Source organism: Sander vitreus, chromosome 22 (assembly GCF_031162955.1).
Source record: "Sander vitreus isolate 19-12246 chromosome 22, sanVit1, whole genome shotgun sequence".
Lineage (NCBI taxonomy): Eukaryota > Metazoa > Chordata > Actinopteri > Perciformes > Percidae > Sander > Sander vitreus.
In genome coordinates, this window is record NC_135876.1 from 17577557 (window position 1) to 17594397 (window position 16841).

At 40.2% G+C, this 16841-nt stretch overlaps 1 protein-coding gene across 1 annotated transcript; it reads right to left on the minus strand.

The window, feature by feature from the left end:
• Window positions 1-2497: 2497 nt before the first annotated feature.
• Window positions 2498-15046, minus strand: mrc1a (mannose receptor, C type 1a). Its single transcript, XM_078280411.1, has 30 exons — window positions 14855-15046; window positions 14344-14745; window positions 12869-13042; window positions 11673-11828; window positions 11470-11583; window positions 11142-11282; window positions 10861-11043; window positions 9843-10000; window positions 9648-9764; window positions 9444-9559; window positions 9053-9201; window positions 8502-8701; window positions 8303-8418; window positions 8130-8208; window positions 7891-8035; window positions 7533-7571; window positions 6917-7080; window positions 6687-6751; window positions 6422-6522; window positions 6169-6308; window positions 5852-5960; window positions 5571-5743; window positions 5227-5332; window positions 4822-5054; window positions 4576-4741; window positions 4333-4485; window positions 4134-4250; window positions 3411-3569; window positions 3293-3325; window positions 2498-3208 (listed from the first exon to the last, which is right to left on the minus strand). Exons 1-30 carry the CDS (start codon window positions 14922-14924, stop codon window positions 2976-2978), a joined length of 4311 nt encoding a protein of 1436 aa, XP_078136537.1. The 5' UTR covers window positions 14925-15046; the 3' UTR covers window positions 2498-2975.
• Window positions 15047-16841: the final 1795 nt, after the last annotated feature.

The following is a 16841-nucleotide window of genomic DNA, read 5'->3' on the forward strand; positions in this document are numbered from 1 at the left end:
AACACAAAGTAACGACATAGAGATCCACATCAAAACAAAGTTCTCCGCAGAGATCCCTGGAAATGCTGCTACTCTTCACTCGTATTAAGAAAGTCTGAATGTTTTCAGAACTGTAAATATTGAACCAGATTCCTTATTTAGCAGCATACATTGTTTAAAAACAAGACAGGAGGTGAGCAAGTGCATGTGCAGTATGTTGAGCCCCAGAGCCCCCATATATAAAAGCACTGGCAGTGACGTTCAAATGAAAGGTTTTTCATTCTGAATGATCTCTGAGTCATCAAAGATCAAACATGCACAGCAAAACATGCCAAGCTTTCTCTCAAAACGCTTTCCAACATCCTCCCACGCTGTACACCCTGCAGGTCAATCCGACCGAGCAATAAAAAGGACTCAAGCTACAGTAGTAGGCTACCTGAGATAGAATAGATGAAAAAGCTTACCGGATGAACCGTTCTCCCCTCTGCTCCTCTCAGCTGCTGTAAGTAGGTTTGTTTTCCTCCTCCGGTGGGATAAACAGAAGATCCGGAGCTTGTTTGGGGAGAATTCCTGGGCATTGGTGCTGCTGCTAAAACCCTCTCACGAGAAGTAAGAGTTGGGTAAGCTCCTGAGGATTAGCTGCAACAGCCTCAGAGGGCTGTGGTTTCCATGGAGAACGCTGCCTCATTTTTCAACATTAGGGGATGGGGGTGGCCAGCGGCTGGTAGGGGGGATTGAATGGCTGATGCCTGACAGAGTAATACTTTGAAATGGAGAATAAGAATAAAAACTTTTTATACAAAAATCATTTTAAAAAAAAACTGATTTACAGAACAGACACATCACTTGATAGTTTGCTTTTCTACTAAATCGAGGTCAGATCTAATTGTCTTTCCTCTATGTATGAAATAATCTAAACAAATGTACTGTATATTTTCACAACCAAAAATTATTGGCCTTTGTTTTACATTTGAAATTATCTGTTACATTTGGCTGACATTTAATAATTTGGTCATATGCCTCACTATTATCAATAGGAAGTCCCTAAACATCACATGCTGGTATTCCAACCAAAGCTGTTATGTACAGTACCTATATCAGCAGTTAGGAGACCCAGAACCACAGCAAAATACCAACAAGGAAACATTATTTTTGTCCAGTTTGCAATCAAAGGTGAGTGACACTGTAGGATAGTTGTCTAGTCATTGGAGAAGGGGTCTTGTGTGTGAAATAAAGCAACAATGAAACTCAAACAACAACAATTTCCCAAAGTTTCCACAGAATTGTCCCTCCTACCTCTCTGACCTCCTGCACCATCATGCCCCCACCCGCAACCTCAGATCCACAGATGCCAACCTCCTTTCCCTTCTCACTCGCCCCAAGCACCGAACCTGGGGGGACAGGGCCTTCTCCGTTGCTACCCCCTCCCTCTGGAACGTTCTCCCCCAACACCTCAGACTTTCCACATCACTTACTCACTACAAAACCACATTCAAAGCCCATCTCTTTAAAGCTGCTTTTAACTTGTAACCAAACTAGCTGTGTTTCCATTTGTTTGCTTATTTTTATCCTGCCCCTATGCTGCTTTGCCTCACCTTTTTTACTGTTACTATTTCTGTTGTACTGATTTGTTATTGTTTTACTTTGTAAAGTGCCTTTAAGTACCTTTTTAAAGCGCTATATAAAATAAATGTATTATTATAATTATTATTATTATTATTGTTGGCAGAAGAAGGCGGAATTCAAGCATCCCCATCTCACTCGTCACTTAAATAAAAGGTGACAGTATATCTTTAATAAATCAAAGAAGAATGGGGCTGATACATTTTTAAGAGGCTTTTTTATTATTTTTTTTTTGGGGGGGGGGGCTTTTCTGCCTTTAATGGATAGGACAGCTAGGTGAGAAAGGGGAGGAAGACATGCAGGAAATCGTCACAGGTCGGACTTGAACCCTTGACCTCTGCGTTGAGGCATGAGCCTCTCAGTATATGTGCACCTGCTCTACCCACTGAGCCAACCCAGCCACTTAAGAGGCGCCATCACTCCAGGGATGCTAATGGCTAATTGGTCTATCGCTTACAGTTTGTCGGTTCATCACTTTAATTCAGACTGAAAACCTCAAAAACTGTTGAATGGATTGACATGAAATTTTGTATAGATTCGTGGTCCCCAGAGGATGAATCCTACTGACTTTCGTGATCACCTGACTTTTTACTGCTATGTGTTAGCATGCTAACACAGTAAACTAAGATAATGATCATTGTAAACATTATAACTCACCATCAGCATGTTAGCTTTGTCATTGTGAGCATGTTAGCATGCTATTAGTAGCTAATAGTGCCAGTACTCGTGTCCATTAAACATTTTGTGATCGTCACCTCTATGTTTCTTTCTTTTCTTATAAAAACTGTTTCTGTCACTTACAGGTATGTCTTAATGCATCTTATCACAGTTGTTGCTCTGTTTTTGGTCTATCAGAAGAAAAAAGTGCAAAAAAAGGAGAACAATTCAGTTTTGTTTCTTTCATTTATTTTATTGAGCATCTATTTACAATGTCGTAAGCCAGAAATAGGCTGATGAGCAGCCCATGGAGAATAATAACAAGAAACCCAGTTGAGAAAAATCTGATAATTGTCTGAATAATCTTCACCCTCTCTTGATTTTTAAATGGATCTTGCACTACAAATGTTCAAAATCTTGATCTGATTGGTGGATAAGTAAAACATAAAATGTACACATTTCACAAATCACATAATCATGTAAAATGTGTTGTAAAATTCTCACTTATATTATCTTCTCCCTAATTCACTTAGTGCAGTGCCAGTGCTTGTATGAATTATTATATAATAATTATGAATCATTATCCTGTCCTCTTTAAATGGTAAAACACTACAGGGTTTGATGGAGATTCAGTTCCCAGTTAAGTGAGCCAAAATAAAGTATGAAACCATAATCATATCATGTTCACAGTGCTGATTACCACTGATCTCGCGTTTCTATGCTTGTTCATTCTGCTCTATGTTGGCCACCAGACCCTTGGTGTCTACATGGGCTCGGATTGGATTGTTGAAGTATAACTTGTTGTCAAAGGTGCTTTCTCCCAAGACAGGGGTGGTTATCCGTTTACGGAAAAGGAGGAAGGCACCGAGTCCAACTACGGCGATTACAACTAGCACTACAGCCACAGTGATGCCAGCAGACCCATGAGAAGCTTCTTTAACGACGTGGGCTGAGGAGGCAAACATATAGAAGTATTAACAGGGGCATAACTGGAGTTTGAAACATATTTAATATCTTAGTTAAAATAACTTACCAACAGATGGGGGCTTTTCTGTAGGTGTAATAACTGAGAAAAGAGAAATATTCAAATAAGGTGATTGATGGATCAAATTAAAACCACTGTAGGCTACATAACAGCAGATTAAATTTACCTTTGGCTGTTTTGCAGATGTAAGACCTGTATCTGCTGCAGCTGTTTGTACTCCACTGCCCACTGTCAGAATCGATGTCCACACATGATTCTGACTTTGGCATCTCTGATTTCCAGTTGGCGTAGTCCACAACACTGTTATCAATCCACATCCACTCACCTGAAACAAGGACGCTTGTTACGTTCATCCACTTGTGCCCAAAGAATATATTTAAGGGAAAAATGCCACTTGTTCTGATTGGTCTTGAGTCTTGAGCAGGTATCTAACAGTTCAACTTTGACATTTTTAGATCACATGAAAACAAATCACAATTGTATCAATAGTCAAAAGTCAGAATTGAATTTGAAAAATGAGGAAAAACACTAACAATGTGTTTATTAAATGTCTTTCATATGGTATATTTTTTTACACTCCATATGTGTGAATGTCTTTGATATTCAACTTGTTAGATACCAAATACTTGATTTTGCTCCTTGTAGGTTCTAAGATACAGACATTTTTTGATCATACTATATTTAGTCTTTGTTTTTTCCCCCTAAAATATAATTAAACGTAGAAAAAAAAAGTAGTCCCAAGTGCCCAAAGACTAAATTTAGCCTAAATTTACTGTTTACCTATTTTGAAAATGTATTCAGATTGGTGCCCAGAGAACACTTACACCAAAGGAAACTCACAATTTCAGGTTTTCATACAATGGAAAAAGGAATTGCAAGACATGCTCACCTTCATGAGTCTTATAAAGGCCGATCCAGAAGGACTTGGCACCGTCCTGCAGAAGCTCGAGGTTCTGTTGTATGAACTGGCTCTCCTGAGGGTCCTCAATACTCACCAGAGAAGCACCTGATGAACAATAGCATACTGTCAAGATTGCATAACATAATTTTATTTAATAATTTATTAGTGAAAAGTCTTCAAAACATACCCATTTTCAGACATTCAACTGAGGCATGGGCCCAGTTGTCGACCACTGAGCTGAGGAAGGAATAACAATGGCCTCTGAAAGGTATCCAGGTTTTCCGTTTCTTTGGTTCTGGACAGTTTCCGGGGAGTTGTGGGGGCTCTGTGGGTGCTATGTCTGAAAAAGAGACAGGAGACTGCATTGTTATCCATGCTTAGTGTTTGGTTATGTGCAGTATATAGTGCAGGAATAGAGGAAATGTCTGACCTTGTGACCTCTTGCAAAGGGAATAGTAGGTATTGGTGCATGGTGCAGTCTTCCATGTTTTGTCCACGTCCATATACACACAGCCAAAGTTGTTTTTAGGCTCACTGGTGCCCCATTTGCTATAAGACAGCAGCCAGTTATCGACCCACTGGAACCGCCCACCAGTCTGTGAAAAAAAACATTAGTTGCATTAGTGGAAGTTGAAAGGTCTCAATTTCAAATCCTGGTACAGGTAGAGTTCTTTACCACATTGCTGTTGAGGCCGATCCACACAGGCTCATTGTGCTTGGAAATCTGCAAGGTGATGTATGCCTGGGTGACAGGGTTCAGGATACTGGCCAGATCTGCATCGTCTGCTTGGCACTGCCGCCTTGCCTCATCCCATCTCATCTTCTGGGCCACCAGTTTGTAGGAGTCATTGCCAAGTTTGTAGAAAGCCTTTGGTAACACAGTTGTGGCTGGGACTACAATCTGAGAATCTGTGTAAACAAGAAGCATCATGAAACAAATCATTCAGCTGAAAAAAAACTCTGTAACACAACATGTTAAACTGATGTTGTCCCTAGTTAGTATTTACACAATGCTTGACAATGAATTACTGTATGTCAGTAGAACTCGTGATAATGTGGCTTTGCTAAAAATGTTACTCACCAATGTTTCTTTTACAGATGAAGCCATGTTTTGAGTCACAGTCTTCCACCTTCCAGAATCCCTTTATTTTTGTGATACTGCCCACCATCATCACACAGTCGAACGACTATCAGGCAGAAAGTACGGTACAAGTACATTAGTTAGACATTTTAAATGTCTGAGGTTAGAATACACATGGTAAAGATGACAGGTTATCTAATGATTTTTCTAGAATGTTATCTTTCATGCTTTTTTACAGTTCATTGCAAATAGTCTGCGAGAATATGACCTTGTTGAATTAAACTATAGGAGAGAGAAAGTTGGACAGAAATAGCTTTGGATATAGAAGTTGACATTGGAATAACCTCAGACATAAATGAATAACGTCCATTAGGAACTGTTGTTGGATGCCCTTTTGCCCAGTTGGTGTATGAAATGCCTTTGCCATCCGTCCACACAAAGTGCATCTCCCAGTTGACATCATTCATGCCGATCCAGAAGTCCTCTTTGTATCTCAGTATCTGCGTTGTAAGGAATGCTTGAAAAGAAGACAAACGTATTATTTAACTCCCTAAAATCGTGGGTTATTTACATCACTGCACGATGACATGTAACCTTTACAGACAACGAAAAAGAAAACGCTCACCTTGCACTCTCTCATTGACGATAGAAACCAGATTTCCTCCCTGGTTTAAGCAGTCCGTCCTGGCTTCCTGCCAGTTCTTCTTGTCATCCCCCACAACTATTTTGTAGCACTGTGTAAACAAGATGAATTTGCACTGTGTGTGAATAACAAGCAAAGGGACAGGCGGTAACCAGTGTGAAAAAAATGGGAGCACATTTTCCCAGAACAGATTTAAGTACAGAGTTGAATCTCCTGAAAGTAAGAGGAATTCTTTGTCTTCATCAACGCATATTATGCAGAGTTTCAGAATTGTAATCTGTGCAGTTATACATCATTACCTTTCCTTGGAAAGCGAGCCACTCTGGTGCGCATCCTCCCTTAGGAATAGTGGTTGGGGCCATTGTTGTATTAATAAAATTACTGCTTCTTTTGCAAATAGAAGGAAGCTCCATACCACAGTTAATATCATTCCAGTACCCTATGTTTGCAAAGTTTACAGATAACAATCATTAAATAATCAAAAGAAATAAATGATTAGGTTGGACGAGCTAATATTTATGAAACAAACGCAGCATGGAGTGTTAGACTCACCCATGTTCTTGTATAAAGTCACACAGTTTTCATCATTATTAGCAAAGTTGGGCTCATTCTGTTCCCATGCGGTGTATGATACAGGGGTGCCATCCAGCCAGCTGAAAATGGGAAGAAGATCATGAACAAGACGTCACTAATAAGAAAAAAAAAACATCTGTATTTGTGGTTTGTTTAAAATTTCAGAATAGACTTTGATGGATGGCTAATGGAAAGTACTCAGTGTACCTCTTACAGTAGTAATGTGCCTAAATGTCTGATTTACCTAAATGACTTATCCAAATTCACTGTCAGGCCAATGTAGTACTGTCCTTCTGTGCCTTTCGCTATCTGTTGGAACATAATGGAAAGAGAGACATTACATTGAATACAAAACAATTGTTACACACAAGGTTTTCAATACTTTTGGCACCAGATGATTTTTTTTGAGAAAATACATGCTCAATGTTAAACATTTTTATGCTTTGGTAAAAAACAAAAATCTGAATTTCTTGCCTGTTTCCATAGGAACTTTCTCTCACTCTCCCCTGTGATGACCACAAGTTCACCAAAGTTCTTTTTGCAGAAGGCTCTAGCAGCTTCCATGTCTAACTTGTCATTGTTGATGAAATACTGTGTGTCATTGTATATTATCCAGCCATCTTCTGTGGTGTTGTATACTGTAAAGGGAACAAACTGTTATCAGATATCCCACAGACACACTATTAGGGATTAATGGTAAAAAAACAAGGCTAAAAGTCTACAGCCATGCTACCAGCTCTGTGAGGCAGTACTTACACACAGCGGTGCTAATGTCAGCATGCTAACAATGTTTAGCAAGTATTTAGTCATAAAGCAATGTAAAGGATATTTTTTTTATGTTAGGGGATCACCAAAGTCATTAGGTTTTATCCTTCAGGAACCATAAATGTTTGTACAAAATGAATGGCAATTCGTAATAATTGAGATATTTTAGTCGGTACCAAAGTGGTGGACCGACAGACCGGATTGTCATCCCTAGAGGCGCTAGCATGATTAAAGAAGAAAATGGTGAAACAGAAAGATTTTTGCTCAGTAAATCAAGGAAATAAAACTGGGGCTGTTTCGGGGAGAGGCCACTGCTTAAACTTACCTGGTGCAACTATGACAGGCTCAGGTTTGGGAGTCACACCTGAAAGTACAAGAACCATGAAGAAAGAGTTTGAACATGAGGGCAAAGCTGTACTTTAACATCACATAACTCTAACTAACGCAACAAAACTTTCTTTTTTAAAGATTATTTTTCGGGCGTTTTTTTAATTTTATTAGATAGTGCAGTTAGAGAGGAAAGGGGGGAGAGAGAGAGAGAGGGGATGGCATGCACCAAGGATATTTTAACCCGGGCCGCTGCCAAGGAGTCTACATGGGGGGCACACTCTACCGGGTGAGCTAGAGGTCGCCCCATGGCTCTATGTAGACGCCTGCTCTATGATGAGAACGGTTCGTGTTACCTTTGCGTATCTGGCAGATCCAGTCACTGTAGTGTTCACAGTGCCGATCATTCCAGTGACGCCCGTAGTAAAAGTGGACTTCTGCACAGTGTTCGTTGTCATTGTGGTTGTTTGGTTCCCCAAAGTTCCAGTTCTCAAAGTCGAACTTGAAAACAGTTTGGGGAAACACACGTAATTAGGCCAGGGTTGAGAATAACAGGGAGTAAAGCTTTTTGTAACAACAAAGAAATGCTACATACAGGCGACCCATCGGACCATTCAAAACCTGCATTGGTACCAAGGCTGAGGCCAATCCAGGCTGGGTCAGAGGAATGAAACCTTTATGACAGCAGAAAACACCAGTATTGATTACTTGAATGGTTGATAAGCATAATATGAATTCTGACATATACAAGCTGTCAAGCTAACATACAGAGCGTTGCTCAGGTCCTGCATACTGTGTATGCTCATCAGGTCTCCACCAATGGCCTTGCAGAAGTCCTGCGCTTCATGCCAAGTCTTCCTAAGACTCGCTGACTTTTTGTAAATCTTTTTAATGAGTGAAAAAGAAAATGTGTTGAGTGTTATGTACTTAAAATTGCAACACAGATTAGTTCAGTTTGTCCTCCTACTTTGTAGCAGACGTTCCTCTTGGCAGCGGGGGTCCACCCAGACTCACAGCTCAGGGCCGGGGTGGTGGGTGGGACTGTTGTCACATGAACACCCTCTGCTCGTTTCTTGCAGATATACTTCTCCTTGTTGCTGCAGCTGACAACATCCCATAATCCAGCAAAAATCCCAGTTGTCATGGCAACACATCCTTGTTTTCTGTCTTTTATTAAACACATCAAATGAAATGGGAAAAAATGTTGATAAACTGAGCTCAAAGATGTAAAGGTTACGAACAAATATTACGATCAAGAAAGGTGTTATGGAGTAAAAAAGTAATGGGGAGGAAGAAAAGATAATAACAGAAAAGATACAACGACAAATGACAAAAAATCTACAGACAATGCTCTGTGAGGCTAAACGTATAGGCACAGAGGTTCATTGAGCTAAATGCTAACATTAGCATGCCAACATGAGACATAAACAGTACATGCTGCTGTATAACCTGCTGCATAATACACTATGAAAATGAAAAGGAAGCACACATGCAAAGCTGAAGAGAAGTGTGCTGTACCTGGCATGCCCACATTGAAATGAGTGAATGTGACTTTTCTTCTGGTGGTCCACTTGAAAGTGTTTATGTCGTCTGTGTTGGAAAAACCTGTCCAGAAATACTTCTCTGGTCTCAAACCCACCAAACTGACCAAGAAGGCATTCTCATATCTGCATGAAAACATATAAAAGCAGAAAGGTGAGCAATAAAATCATTTCAAAATAAAGCCTGAGATTTATTGATTAGATGGTTAATGGAAATTAATCTTCACTTTTAGATGTCACAAAGCAAAAAGAAAAAGCATTCAACTCCTGTTAATACTTTTAAGGGGATCAAAGCGATTGAAAAACCATAAAAACAGGTGTGTCAGGAGTAAATTTGACGTAAACACGACATAAATAAGAAAATATACCTATCAGCCACATCCACCACGTTAGCGCCAGCCTCTGAGCATGCCAGCTTTGCCTCATCGAAGGTTTTTGTCTCAGATCCAATATTGTAACAATAAGAACCAAACCTGATTGAGCCCTTGAGATGATAAAGAAATAAACACAGTGAGACAAAATCTGATAAATGCTTGTTGTATAATTACACTCACTATTTAAACATCACTCACAAGTTTGCATCCTGGGTTGGCTTCCTCTTGGGCGCCTTCAGCTGGTTTAGTGGAGGCCTTCTTCTTACAGATGTATCCATACGTCTTCTCACACATGTGGTCAGCCCACCTCCCGTCCTGTATGGGCCACATTCAGCAGATAAGAACAGCACCACTGGTATTATCATTGCATTCATCACCTTTTGCATTTGTTACCTTTCCTCTGATGAGGACACAGTCTTCCTGGAGGTTGGTGGCATGAGATGGCTCACCAGTCTGCCACTGGGTGAAGGTAACGTGGGCGTGATCGGACCATTCAAACAGCATCTGGTTCCTCTGATCATTCAAGCCAATCCAGAGGACATCTGTCGACACTGAGGGTTTCAAATGCACATGTAGATGTTAATGTGGTCAAAGAGTATAGTAACATTTATTCTCTTCTGTATTTAGTTTTGTTATTCTTTAGATTAATAGTTTGACATTTTGGGAAATACAATTGTTTGTTTTCTTGCAGAGAGTTAGATGAGAAAATCGATACCACTCTCCTAAATTCGAAGCTACAGCCAGCCACTGATTAGCTTAGCTTAGCTTAGCTTAGCCTGGAAACAGAGGGAAACAGGTAGACTGGCTCTGTCCAAAGGTTAAAAAAAAATCACATTTAAAAAATCCACTTACCAGCAGTTCTAAAGCTCACAAATAGACACAGCACATTTCATTAGTTTAATCACTACTACAATTGTAAAAGTGTAAAAACTTCACACTGGGGTTTTATGGCTAGTGATGTGCCGCATTATTTCCTTTCCCGGAGCAGTTGCTTAAGTTCTCGGAGTCTTGTTGACACTGTGAGTTTGCCAAAAAACCAACAGAGACTTAACGAAGTTACTTCACATAACATGTCATTTTTACCCTTCAGTTTGTGCTGTACTGGTAGGTGGATTGTGTTACTTTTTGACGGAGTCAGGCTATCCGTTTCCCCCTGTTTCCAGTCTTCATGCTAAGCTTAGCTAATTTGCTGCTGGCTGTAGCCCCACATGTACCGTGCAGACATGATGGTGGTATCGATCTTCTTATCTAACTCTTGGCAAGAAAGCAAATACCCATATTCCCCAAAATGTCAAACTATTCCTTTAAAATTAAAACGTTCTCTAATATCAAAGGCTTCCAAAATCAATCATTTTTAGCATAGATGATTATTTTAAAAACCAACAAATCATTCGAAAACTTGCACACTTACAGTATCCAGACTGAGATATTATGAAGCTCTGCTCTTCTATACTGTTTATGCTGGCCAAATCTGCACCCTCTTTGTGACACGCAGCCAAAGCGTCCTTCCACATCTTTTTACTCCTCTGCAGGTAGTAACAGTTACCTGCATATGGAACCCAGTGACTGGGACAGAAGCTGGGCTGGTCTTTGACTGTGGATAGAAACCAAAAAGATGTGAACATATTTGGTTTGTACTACTAAGACTCACTCTAATAATAAGCCAGACCATTTGGAATTATATTGTATTACTTGGTGGTGGAGGCAGACTGGTAGAGTTTCCTTTGCGACAAATGTAACCAAGTTTCTTGGTGCATGCACTGCTCTCCCATTTTGAGGCTTTTGCAGCATTTAGGGTTGCACAGGTGAGCCCGGGGTCTGACGAGGGATGGCCTATTGGAAACATCAATCCATGTATCATTTGTTTTTAATGTAATAATTCATTGATAATTTATGAGAGCATTTGTAACACCAGCTGTAAATATGTAATCATTCAAGAAGCTTACTGTTATCATGCAGCCGGTCACATTACATACAATAACGTTCTGCTCCTGTCACAGTTTATTATGTTTTCACTAACCTGGGGCCCAGTTTAAATATCTGAACGGGTTTCCGTTGCTCCACTGCCATCCACTCTCAAAATCCAAGCTGTTCAGTCCAATCCACAGAGATGTTCCCAACACATTTGTCAACCCTACGTCAACCCAAACATAATAATGCAGTTAAAGTTCAATAATATAACATTGTTTTGTATAGATAACTTATACAAGGTTGACATTGTACCTGAAATGTATGACAGCTCATGTAGCTCTACAATGCTAAGAAGGTCGGCTCCCTGCTGCTGGCAGCTCTTCCTGGCCTGATGCCAGGTCAACGCTGACTGTGCGTTCCTCTGATACTGAACCCCTGTGACTGGGTCAGTGTCCCAACCTGAGGATACTTCATTATGGTAGAAACACAAATGATCAAACTGAGGGAAATTATTTACATGAAGTAAAAGTAATCTAAAACCTGTTGACCTGAATGGATTTTAAAGATAATAAGCAGAGATGTGGACTTGAGACTTTGACTTGAGTCGACTCGAGTCATAAGTTTGAATGTTAGCTGTTAAATATAAACTAATATAATTTAATGTCGTCACGTTTCTGTCTAACTATCAATTATGCTATGCAGCCGCAGCAGCGCAAACTGTGAATTATGATTGGACGACTCAAAAAGCTTCCTGGTATGTCATTGTCATGATTGGATGACGGGCTGTCAGTCAAACTCCTTGCTATGGCAACACCTAACATCAAAGACCCCTGAGGAAGCCTTCAGTCGGACCAGACCACCACAATGGCTGCGTCTGTGCCACGAGTAATCACTTTTGGATTTAAAAATGTCACGCAAGATGAAAAAGGTGACTTGATTTGGGACTTGACTTGCCTTAACTAAGGACTCGACCTTACTTGACTTGACATAACCTGTTACTTGACTTGAATTGCCAAAAAAAATAATAACTCGAGACTTGCTTGAGACTTGGACCAAATGACTTGGGACTTACTTGAGACTTGGGCAAAGATGACTTGGTCACAACACTGACAATAAGTGTCTAAAAACTGTAAAAATAGATGAATGAGGAACATCTTCTACGCCCTTGTCTAGGACTGTGTTGTGTTTCATAAAAAAACAATAGTAAAAGTGAGCTCCCTTTCTTTTTCTGTGCCTTTCCTGCTCAAGTTTTAGAGCAACGTCAGGGGAAAAACAGGCCTGTGAGAAGAGGAAAACAAGGACAGTGCTGTGTTGACAACTCATGAGAGGAAGTGGTAGTGTTTTGCTGCTGGGGGAGAAGAGGGGGTCAGAAAGCAGACCTGTCACCACTGACCTCTTTAATGATAGCACTTAGAGAAATAACATAGTTCTGCATGGTTTGATAAACAGAATTCTTCATAAAATTGTGCAACACAGTCTCTTCGTTGATATATATGGATGTTTCTTACCTCCGGTGGGACAAAAGCCCCACTTTTTCACTTTATTGTAATCTCTCTCTGTTGCACACCACAGTTGTCCATCTGAGCGACCTTCCTTTGTGCATTCAGCGAACCACTTCTCCTCAAATTTAAATGGGAACTGACAGGGGCCTCCAAAGGCATTCCCTCCTATCGTGAAAACCTCTGAGGAGACACAGACCATGACGTTAAACATAATAAAAAAAAATATCTTTAGCAAAATAAAACATGCAAAGTCAGCAAATCAGCAACCTACTAGATAGACATGACAAAAGTATGTGGACACTTGATGAATACACCCAGCTGTGAGATATATATGCTATAACAGCCACTGTTTGGGAAGGATTTTTACAAGATTTTGGAACCTGGCCAGGGATTTGTTCTCCCATTCAGCCATAGGAGCATTAGCGAGGTTGTCCACGGATGTTGGGCGAGAAAGCCTGGCTTGCAACTCCAGTTCCAACACACATGGACCTTACTTTGTGCACAAGACTGGTGATATGGTGAAAAACAGCCACAAATTCGGAAGCACACTATTGTCGACTACTAGATACACTACCATTGTGTACAGAGTAGATGAGGTGTATAATGTACAGACAGGATAGTCCAAAGACTTTTGGCTTTTTGCTAATATGCTAATAACTAGTGTACCATTTGTAATATATTTCTAATCAGTAACATTTTTTTTTCCATTTGTTTTACTAATTGGCTGCCCATCTGCAGCTCTTGACGTAAATGCTCAACTGTAGGTAGATCTGTTGGATAGCTCTCATTTACAGACAGGACTACAGTAGTTTAAGTTGAGTCACAGGTGGGTTGAAGTTTGACAGTCAGACTACAGATTTTACAGGATGTCGTTGCTGCACTTGTCCTGATGAGTCCCCTTGTATCAAATATGCTTGATATTGGCACTCACTCCTCAGTTTAAGCACCACCACTTTGTACTTGTTATGATGCCTGTATTTCATTTTAACATACTGCCTCTTCGGGTAAATAACTATGTCCAGACTCAGAAGAGTGTAGAGTTTTCCACAACTAAGCTAACGAAGCATCAGGACCACAACCTGCTCTTTTAGTAAATTGAGGTCTGATGTGATTGTCTTTTTGTGTGCAGAATGAAATCTATTAAAAGCCAAACTGAATATGATCAATGAATAATCAATTATGAATTCTCAATTATGATTTGATTTTAAAACAGTTGTTTTTAGGGTTGTTTTAAGTCCATCACTTGAACAGACCTTTCTTTACATTCAAAATGACTTTTAATCTACAGCCATAGATTACTTGGTCTACATGGTAGAAATCACAAGAAGAACAATCTCCAGCATGGGAAGATTCTACACGACAAACACTTTGGCAGGACTTTCTGAAACACCCTTCCAACCTTTCCAAAGATAAGATTCTACAGTATATACTATTGGTGCTTTGTCTTTTGTTAAAATGGATTGTGTCCCCACAATTCCTACCTTGAAACCCCTTTGAACAAAGGTCACCCCGGGTGCCAAATATCCTCCAGCGACTCCAGAGCCCTAAGCCTTTGTAGATCATTATGTTCCTCTCATTGCGGTTGCCCCAGTTTAAGTGCAGGTCCTGGTCTTTTAGGCCAAAGAGGGTCTCATTCTTGCACTGCCAGTGTTGGAGCTCACTATTCTCATCACATTCAAAGAGGAGCACCTTCACCCAGTCTTTAATCTCTGTGGCCCCCAGGCAGAGCTTGAGGGACAGACTGAGGATGCGCGATTCGGAGGCCCAACGAAACTGCTGTGCTTTGGCATGAGGATCACAGGGGGCCACCGTGATGGAGGTGGCACTGTCCACCTTTATGCACTTGTTGTGGTTCTCGTTGAAGATCAGGAAGGAGCCACTGTCTGGAGCAGAACAGAACAGCTTCAAACTAATTAATTCACAATCCGATTACTCTCATAATTTGACTCACAGCCAAGTTGAATAGACAGAAAATGTGTCAAGGGTACGTACCTATGTCTGCAGTAATGCAGAGGACTTGCAGGAGACAGAGGACCACAGCGACATTTGAACAGGGTAGCATTATCCTTAGTGTATAGTTTACACTCAGTGCTGGATGAGGTTGCAGGAGAGTTTTGCAGTCATGAGAGAAGGAGTCTGCTGTGTGCTAAGGTGTGGGACATGGAGCAACAATGACACAGAGACATGGTGCTTTCCCCTCTTAATCACACTGATGGGTATCCTGTCACATGGGTAGCTAAGGTTGGTCAAACAACAGCAATTTCCATGAGCTTCCACATCATTTTCTTTGGCAGAGGAAAGGAAGGCAGGAAGTGGGACGCAAGCAATCTCATCTCACTATTTAACAAGAAAAAAAAAGTCACCGGTGATAGCTTCAAGACAACTCAAGGTGTCAGCAGGATAGGACACTAATTCTATTTTTAATAAATCAAAGGCAAAAGTGGAAGCGGGTGATGGATTTTGGGAATTTATTTATCCAAGCAGGCTTTCAGTATATTGCCTTTATCTAAGATTTTTGATCTTTTATAAATAGCTCTTCTGTCTATGCTAAATCTGTGCGAGAGAGCAGATGTCATTCAGCAAAACTGGCTTTGAAAACGTTTCAGGAGATTCTAATCTAAATCAGAAATGTGACAGTTTCACAATTACCCGGCCAGAGTAGATGAGGATTAAATGAGGTTTGCAGGTACTTTGCTGATATGAAGGTTTTCGTGGGATAGTAGCACCCAGGAGGTCCACGGGGATTCGGGTAAGGAGTGCAGTGGTGATACAAGTCACTAGAAAGAGAGGACAGGAGGAAATCCTGCTTCCTATTGGGGGAAATGAGTGGAGTGGATGAGTGGATCTGACCAATTTGGCCTCATACTGCAGGGATGCCCAGCAACGGTGCAGACAACTGGGATGCAGACACGTACCTGTGAGATACCTGTGCTTTGTAAGGACAATGCAGAATTAAACCAAAAAATGTAGTAAAATATAACACAAGTTGTATGTTCTAATGAACATCTATTGACTGAAACCTACATTTGACAGGATGTAAATGTTTGCCAACAATTGAACGTACCAATTATGCAGCCTTAGCAAAGCGTTTGAGCTCTCTAAATGCTTTCTAGCTCACTCGTCACGTAAAATTAATCATATTTTCAAAGAGAAAACAAACATTTGGAGTTGAATGTAAGTAATGCATCCATTATGCCTTTCATTTTTTAGGGTTTTTTGTATTTTTACTAATCAAAATAAGATAAAACTCCTAATGTAAAGTTGCATTAATGGATTTTTTGTCCACTTGGAGGCAGAAGAACAAGTTAAAAACACAATATTGACATAATAGGACCTTATAAAGTTGTTGAATGTGTAAGCAAACAAATTTGTCTTTATATATCCAGCAGATACGGAGCATTTGGAGTCGTGTATATCCAATATTCTCTCTTTTTTTAGCTCTGTTTCACCCAACTCCTAAAAGGAAATATCTGTCTCTTTAGCTGCTAAATGCTCAACTATTTTCACAAGCTAATCGCAAACATTGTCTTTCTTTTGTTATTTGGTGCTGAGCAGTAGTAGTTTAGTAGAAGGTAGTGTACAGTCGGTTTATCAAATTATTTTCACTGCGCGCTACTGGCTTGAAACTGGGTTGATGAAAGTGGGCCAGAAAACCAAAACAATGATTTAAACCAGACTGAAAAGGGTTAGTAAAACTGAAGGGAACTACAGAATTAGGTAATAATTCTCTGCCGGTTTGTCCCTACGAGTGACACCTTTCACATTACAGTCAATTGATCAATTATTAATATAAAAAAATACTGATTAGAGCAAATAAACAATGATGAGGTGTAGCATGACATGTACAAAAGAAAAGCGCAAAATGCATGCTTTGCCAAGTTGTTTTCTGAGAGGGTTGAATGTTAAGATGTGAGACAGAAGTACACATTAGCAGAAATGATCAGATCAGTCGGAATACAAATTACACAAGATTAAATAG